Source organism: Salmo salar, chromosome 26 (assembly GCF_965601325.2).
Source record: "Salmo salar chromosome 26, fSalSal1, whole genome shotgun sequence".
NCBI classification, from domain to species: Eukaryota; Metazoa; Chordata; class Actinopteri; order Salmoniformes; family Salmonidae; genus Salmo; species Salmo salar.
The window spans coordinates 18405155-18412659 of NC_138316.1; the positions used below are offsets into that span (position 1 = coordinate 18405155).

Genomic DNA, 7505 nt, shown 5'->3' on the forward strand with positions numbered 1-7505 from the left:
ACTCCGCGCTGGCAGTCCCGGGGAGCTGTGCTGCAGGGGGGGGAACATTGGTCATAGCCAATGAATATATGGCACTCGGGTTGCAAAGGGTCGGAAACTTTCCAATAAAGTTACAGAAATTTTCCGTGGGAAGTCAAGCCCTGGAATTTGGGGAATTTTGCTTAATTTAATATTTTTTTTTAAAGTTAGCTTATAACAGTTAACCTTTTTTGTGGGATACACAATTCTAGGTCTTGTGGCATATTTTTGTTATACTATTCCCAACTCAATGAATTGTAACCCTCTGCATGCACAATGCATTCTTCCATCACATGTGCAGCTGATTCTCAAGATCTTGCACACTAATGAGATGCTATTGAGCCCACTCTACTACACTGTCAGCCAAGAACTACATGCTTTCCGGTACGTTTTGATTACAATACTGGGTGGGTTGAATATATTATATATGACATACATGACTTTTTGTAAACTAGTAAATTGTAGTCTACAGCAAAGTGTTTAAATAATTTCTAACTTAACAATTTCTGCTAGTTAGTTTTTGCTACCATGTGGGTTTTAGCTTGCTTGAGCCTGCTAACTGAGGAGTGTTAATTCACCTGTTTCCATATATGTTTCGTTTTAAAACATTTCGTACAAAGGAGTTGTTTAATCTAACTGCTTAACAATGTATCTGTACATGGAATTGTATTTGTTTTGTTTTTTTACTCATTTTTTTCTAATCTTTACAGTAAAATGCCACAGGCACTATCTGATGTGTGGATACATTTCACTGCAGCTAATGTAGAAGGAAAAGCTATGTACATTTGCAAATACTGTCACAAATCATATGTGAGGAATGCAACAAAGATGCAGAATCATCTGGCCAAGTGCATCAAGTTCCCTCAGTGATCACAACAAGCAACCTCTGATAAAAGTCCCTCTACTTCATTTCGAAGTGAAAATGATGAATCAGACACCTTATCGATAGCAACAGCTCATGGTTCTCCTGGAATCATATGTTGTTGTTTTTTACTCAATGGAGGAACGTAGTCTGAGAAATGCTGATGAATGTCTTGCTCGAGCTGTGTATGCAACTGGTTCACCTCTGATGCTCACAGGCAATGTGTATTGGAAGATATTTCTGAATGTTATTCGCCCAGCATACACCCATCCAACCAGACATACTTTATCTACTAATTTGCTGGATGCAGAGTTCAAGTGAAGGTCAAGCAAATCACAGAGAAAGCAGACTGTATTGCAATCATCTCTGATGGGTGGTCGAATATTAAGCCCATACGCGCCACAGTGTACCTGTTGGACCCCAAGTATGCTGGCAAGAGCATCCTGTCTGGTGCAGAGATCAACAAGGCCTATGGTGTCATCACTACCGTGTCTCACCACCTTGGCCTGGATGAGGGCAAGGTTGTTGGCAGTCTGGCAAAGTACACAAGCAAGGGCTTTGGGATGGAGATACAATTTGGCAGTCGTGCCAACATATCTCGATCAGCCACCTGGTGGAAGGGACTTTGTGGATCTGAGGCTCTTTCCCCTGTTGCCTCCATCATCCTCCAAATCCCACCAACATCAGCCACCTCAGAGCGCAACTGGCCCTTGTTTGGGAACACACACACACACACACACACAAGAGCACACAACAGGCTGACCAATACAAGGGTTTAACAATTGGTGGCCAGCTAGGCAAATTTCAAGCTTTTTGGGCCTGACATCGAGCCATCCTCAACAAGGTTGGAAAGATGAAAACGTTTTTGGGAGATGCAATGGATCATTGGGGATCACTCAATATTCCTTTTCTTTTGTTGTTCAGAGAAATCATCCCATGTGAAGTCAACTCATTTAATTGAAGTTAAATTCATAACTAAATTTTTTTTTTTTTATTTTATTGGAAGGATTTAATCATGTGCAATTATGTCTACTTATGATAAAGTAAAATGTTTATGTTTGTCTCCATATGATGAATATATCCAATGAAAAAACACCTACATTTAAATGGTATTAATATTAATTTGCATACTTTTCCATTAATTCCCACAGAAAATTTCCACCTCTGAATATTCCCCAAAATGTGCAACCCTATATAGCACAACTTTGGATTTCACCTCACCCCAGTCTCATAACCTAATGTTTTAGACCGGTTGGGAGTTGACAGACTCAGAGTGAGCTTCTCGGGATGTTTTTGGCCCATCGCGCTCTAGCGACTCCTGTGATGGGCCTGGGCGCATGCATGCTGATACGGTCACCAGCTGTATGGTGTTTCCTCCAACACATTGGTGCGCCTGGCTTCTGGGTTAAGCAAGCAGGGTGTCAAGAAGCAGTGCGGCTTGGCAGGGTCGTGTTTCGGAGGATGCATGGCTCTCGACCTTCGCCTCTCCCAAGACCGTAAGGGAGTTGGAGAGATGGGACAAGACTGTAATTACCAATTGGATCTCACGAAAAGGTGGGGAGAAAAAAAAGGGGTAAAATGTACCAAAAAAAATACAATAATTATATCTGTATATAAGCTCCGATCAGCATGTAGCCTACCTATAGCCAGATCAGAGTTGTCTCTCCAAGGATAGTTTAGCCTACTTTCATTCTGGTAAAACAGCCTTTTCAAAAGTGCATTTGATAAAGAAATAACCTAGCAAATTACATTGGTTGTCACTCAACTAGTAAAGCCTATTATTGCGCAAACCATGCATAAAATGATGAAGCGTAGCCTACAGCCATATAGCCAATCGAAGGAAATAGGCTACGTTTCTTTAAATCAGATCAAACGCAAGACAGTTAAGGAGTGTCCGTTATTATTAAGTTTAGGCTATAGCCTAAAACCCATGTATCCGACCAGGGGGTGGGGGAGAAGAGAAACAATACATTCTGACAGGAATTCTCCGCTCTGTCTGGCCTGCATTACTCTCTTGCGTTATGTATAATATATTGAAATAGGTAATAGCAAATAGGAATAGGCAAATTACTCTGAATGTCACTTGTGTGCTGCCCTGCTGTGCTCTATCAGACACTGTTCTATACTGTGGGGTGCCAGTCAAATTCAAATAGGCTAAACCGTTGTCTGTCACATTACGATGTCGTCACCATCAACAATGGCTGTCAATCACTGTGGAATTCCAGCATAAAATATCACAGACAACATTTCCATCAAAAGCTCCCATCATCATCATCATCATAAAAGTTCCTTTCCAGGTAGGGCCTACCTCTCACCCATGCCGAAATCAAATTTAGTGGTATGACAAACTGAATGTAGTGGGTTGATGTTGGCTAGGTAAGTGCCTTTATTAACATCTCCAAGGAATGGAAGCTACAGATCTGAAGAGTTTGTGTGCTTTACTAGGCTGAAAATCCATGAAATTATGCCTGGACAATATGTGGCTCATCCTGTTGGTTTTGTGTCTTACCTGACCAATGAATCTTTTCCCAATCTTCCTACATGGAGGGAGGCTCCCATTAGTAAAATATCACTGGAGTAGAAATAGCCTTAACTAGCTTATGCCATGGACTGGCTGGGCCACTCTCTTGACAGCAGACCTATCCTTCACAGATGACAACTAGCATCAACATGATTTTTTTATGAGTCGGTGATTTGGAACAGAATTGGGTCAAGTGTGGAGCAGGAGCCACAATAAAGCAGGGAAGTGATCATGACTTCTGTGTGGATCCCTGGCTGGACTTAACGAGCAAGGTGGAGAAAAAGCAGCTGCTGTCTGTCTACTCAGCCCACTGTCTGCAGTCCTGCTTTACAAAAGAAGGGCAAAGCAATTAAGTGAAATGCATTCTCAGGGAGACATGTTCTTGTTGTTTGTTTTCTTTTTGTGAGAGTCTGTATCAACTCTAAAAAGCATTTCCAGTAGAGTAGAGAATGCAACTCCAGTACACACAAAGGGACATCTATGCAGTACAACTGCTGACTCCCCCCAGGTACATAATCCCACACCTCAGTAACACATGAGAAGAGGATGGGAAATTAAACAGAGGATGGACAGAGATACTTTTTTAAATCTGGAAATCCCCATCCCTACTAGAGGCGTATTCAATCACCTCTGGCTGTAACAAAAACATCCTCTTATCTGGGAGATCCACCACTCTCAGTCCATTCATCATTATCCAGCTCAGTCAGAACTGGGGGTTTTGTGAGGATGGCGGACTGAATCCATCTAGGCTCCAGCGATGCCAGGAACATTTTGTTCCTACGGCACAAAAGTTGTTTGTTAGTTGAGTGACATTGGGGCCACTATTTACCTATTCATGTGGCTGCCTCTAGTAAGTGAGTGGATTCAGCTGGATTGGTTGGTTGTCTCCCTCTCACACATGGGCCTGGAAAGATGCCACTGCACTTGGGATGTGTGTTTACTCCCTTACGGGTAGTCTACGTTCCCTCTTCATTGTTTGAATGCAGGCCATACTTTGGGATCAGTATAAACATCCGCGTTCTTGTTTGCTCTTCTTCAGTAGGTTCCTCATTCAACCAAACCAATTCAAAAGGAGTGTGGGCCTGGTTTTGGAACCTCAGTGCTGGGCCCCACTTTTGAGTCGCCCCAAAAATACAGAAATACCAAGTAATTTACCTCCCCTATGCCCAGCCCATCTTGTAGGAACGTTGGATAAAAACAATTTCGAAATAAGACAGGAAGTTAGGATTTCTATTCTCATTCTGCCGGTGTTAGACAAAAGATGATATCCTACAGGTTGCAAATGATATGAGACTAAATAAATCACAGCAGCTCGCGACTTTCGCAAACCTTACAGCTGAATGTATTCTCCAAAATCATGATACCAAAGCTGCTCCGGTGCAAGCCACGCACGTCACTAACTACAATTCCAAAGGGCTGGATTTGTCACATCAACAGGATGTTACAGTTCGACTCAATGAAACTCCAATTTGTGGTTTAAATATCTACAACACACAGTCATTCCCCGCCCGTGTATATATTTAAAAGCCGTCGTATGTGCATTCTACATCTACCGATAGGTCAACAATGAAACGCTGCAGACTGCTTCAAATCTCAGATATCAATAGCTAGCCACCTAGCTAGTCTAAGCTAACCAGCTAGCATTATCAACACTGACGGCCTGGATAAACCAAAGCATTTGAAGCTCAATGTAGCATTCGTGTTCCAAGCGTTACATTCAAAAACTCACCAGTTTTGTCCTGATCTAATCTCACGACAATCAAATAATCAGCCAATCTCGCCATGTTTGCTTCTTTTCCCGAAATCTACCAACACAATTCAGCATTTTTCTTTCTTCAAAAGCACAGCCATGTTTGACAGAAGGAGTGATATTGCGCCTGCGTGTAGAATAAGCGACATCCATGGGCGTGGGCGCTTGGTTTACAAATAGAAACTGTGTGGCCGCAAACGGGGTCACACCCTGCCACACCGCTTGTTGGCCCGTACGGAAAACCATCTGATGACCACTCGAATCCCTTTAGCATGCTCATAAAAAAGTTACCTACCAATTGGGGAGAAAAGGGGTAAAAAAAAAACTAAAAACTAAAATAAATAAAAATAAGTTACCCAAATATTTTAAAGCCCATTCGAGAGTAGATGAGACAAAATAGAGGAGTAACTACGCTAGATGAGAAAAAAATAGTAGCCCAATTTTCTTTGTAAGAATGTGGGTTATAATACAATAACATCAATTAAAAGTATTGCAGGATGTGAATTAATTGTATAGGATATTTAGTTTGCTAGAAGCACTTAGCAGAGGGTGCTGGTGGAAAAATCTGTGTCAATAGCATGATTACTATTTTCCATAATCACACTGCGTCAAACTTAAACATCCTCTCCCTTCTCTCTCTCTCTCTCTCTCTCTCTCTTGCTCTCTCTCTCTCAGACACACACACACACGCACACCTTTAAATGTCTATGGCGCACACACATACACACAAACACCGGGGGCATTAGGGTCACTCACACACAAGACTTGGGGGTAAGGTCAGGCAAAATGTGAAAAAAAAGCGCACAACTCCACTCACTTCTGGAATGCTGTGGACAGTGAGTGACCTTTCCTGCCAATAAATAGGGGAGGGAGACGCTGCGGGGTGGAAAACACCGGTGCGCGGGAATTCTTCTCTTGTGCTGTTTTTGCCAACATCTCAACGACTTGGACTGAACATATTCCACAACGTCATGGTCCCTAGCGTACTAGGGCAATTTGAGAGAGAATCTCTTCATTAACAAGTAGCCTATTGTTAAGTTAATTTTGATGATTCCGCTCCGTCAACCATTATGCTTATGCTATCAGCTGCTTCTCTCCTGTAAGGTGTTATCATATCTGTCATGATAGGGTCTTCACTTCAACACCAGACATGTAGCTTAGTTATATTTTGCACAATATTTCTGAACAGAAAGTATTTTACAATAATCCAATATGTCTGCCGCTCCATCTGCAGTTGAAATAATAAATCATGACTTTTGTCATCTACTCTACAGAATTTGGTGTTTGAGTTGTTGAATAAAAAATGTTGAAATTGTTCCAGATCAATGGAGTTCAAGGGAGCAGAATGAAAGAATGAATGACTATACAGGTGCAAACCCCTCAAAGCTTCCAGGTCTATCAAATCACCATGACAACTTTGACGAACATTTCCATAACATATCAATATATAGGTATGTGTTCATCTATTCCTCTATAAACCTTCCAAGACATAGCTTCCTTCCTTCCCACCTTACCTGTTACATTAACATACCACAGTTGTGACTGAACAAATAGCAGTCATGTTCCTGACACCTGTCTTACAAGAAGCTAACAAATGATTGCTCCATATAAGGAGCTACTGAACTATGATGCTGTCATGGTTGCGCAATCTTCTTCTCTCCATATTAGGAGATTAAATGACTTGAGTACTTGGGGATTACTTGTCTGGCAGAGGCAATTATCATTACAAAATGGTTACAAAATGTTTGCTGGTTTACAACACATGTTTCACATTTATGTATTTACAGTAACACAAGTGACACCAGGTAAGCAAGGAAGCCGTAAGAATTATGTATAGAATGGTGCGTAGTAGGATTTCTATTCAAGGCTGAAGGGAGATTTAGGTGACTTTCTGAATTAATGCACGTGACATAGTAAAATGCGATACACACAGATATGTTCTATTCAGCATGTACAAGGTTCTTTATCAGTTGTTTGAGATACATTCTGAGCACTGAGAAAGCATTTCACATGTTGTTCCCAAAATACTTACGTATTTGCTATTAAAGACATTACACATTGAAAGCCACAAATTGTGATTATCTGATCACATCTAGGCTTACATGTTTTTCAGTGTTCTTGAGATTTAAGACCAAATTTTGGGGACTACACAAGAGAATTTCAACTCATTGTTCCCATCCCCAGACATACCCTCACCAGATACCAGCTTTGGGTCAGCTATGTGGTCGACTGGAATGAAAAAACTAAAATTGTTACACCCTGTGCTAATCCTGATGGCAACTTGTGCAGATATCTGTCCCCAGGGGCCTGTAATCAACATCTGCCTTCTGACCCTCGCTGAAATTGTTTCGACC

The 7505-nt window shown here is 41.5% G+C and overlaps 1 protein-coding gene across 2 annotated transcripts in view; it reads right to left on the minus strand.

Moving 5' to 3' along the window:
* Nucleotides 1-5293, minus strand: part of LOC106587205 (myotubularin-related protein 13) — a 157348-nt gene extending 152055 nt beyond the window's left edge. The window contains exon 1 of one of the 2 annotated variants that reach the window (XM_014175341.3): nucleotides 5131-5293. In XM_014175341.3, coding sequence (XP_014030816.3) covers nucleotides 5131-5185 — 55 coding nt within the window. In that variant the 5' untranslated portion in view covers nucleotides 5186-5293. The remainder of the gene's footprint in view (nucleotides 1-5130) is intronic. The other variant, XM_014175344.3, reaches the window with a different exon arrangement.
* Between the last annotated feature and the right edge of the window lie 2212 nt (nucleotides 5294-7505).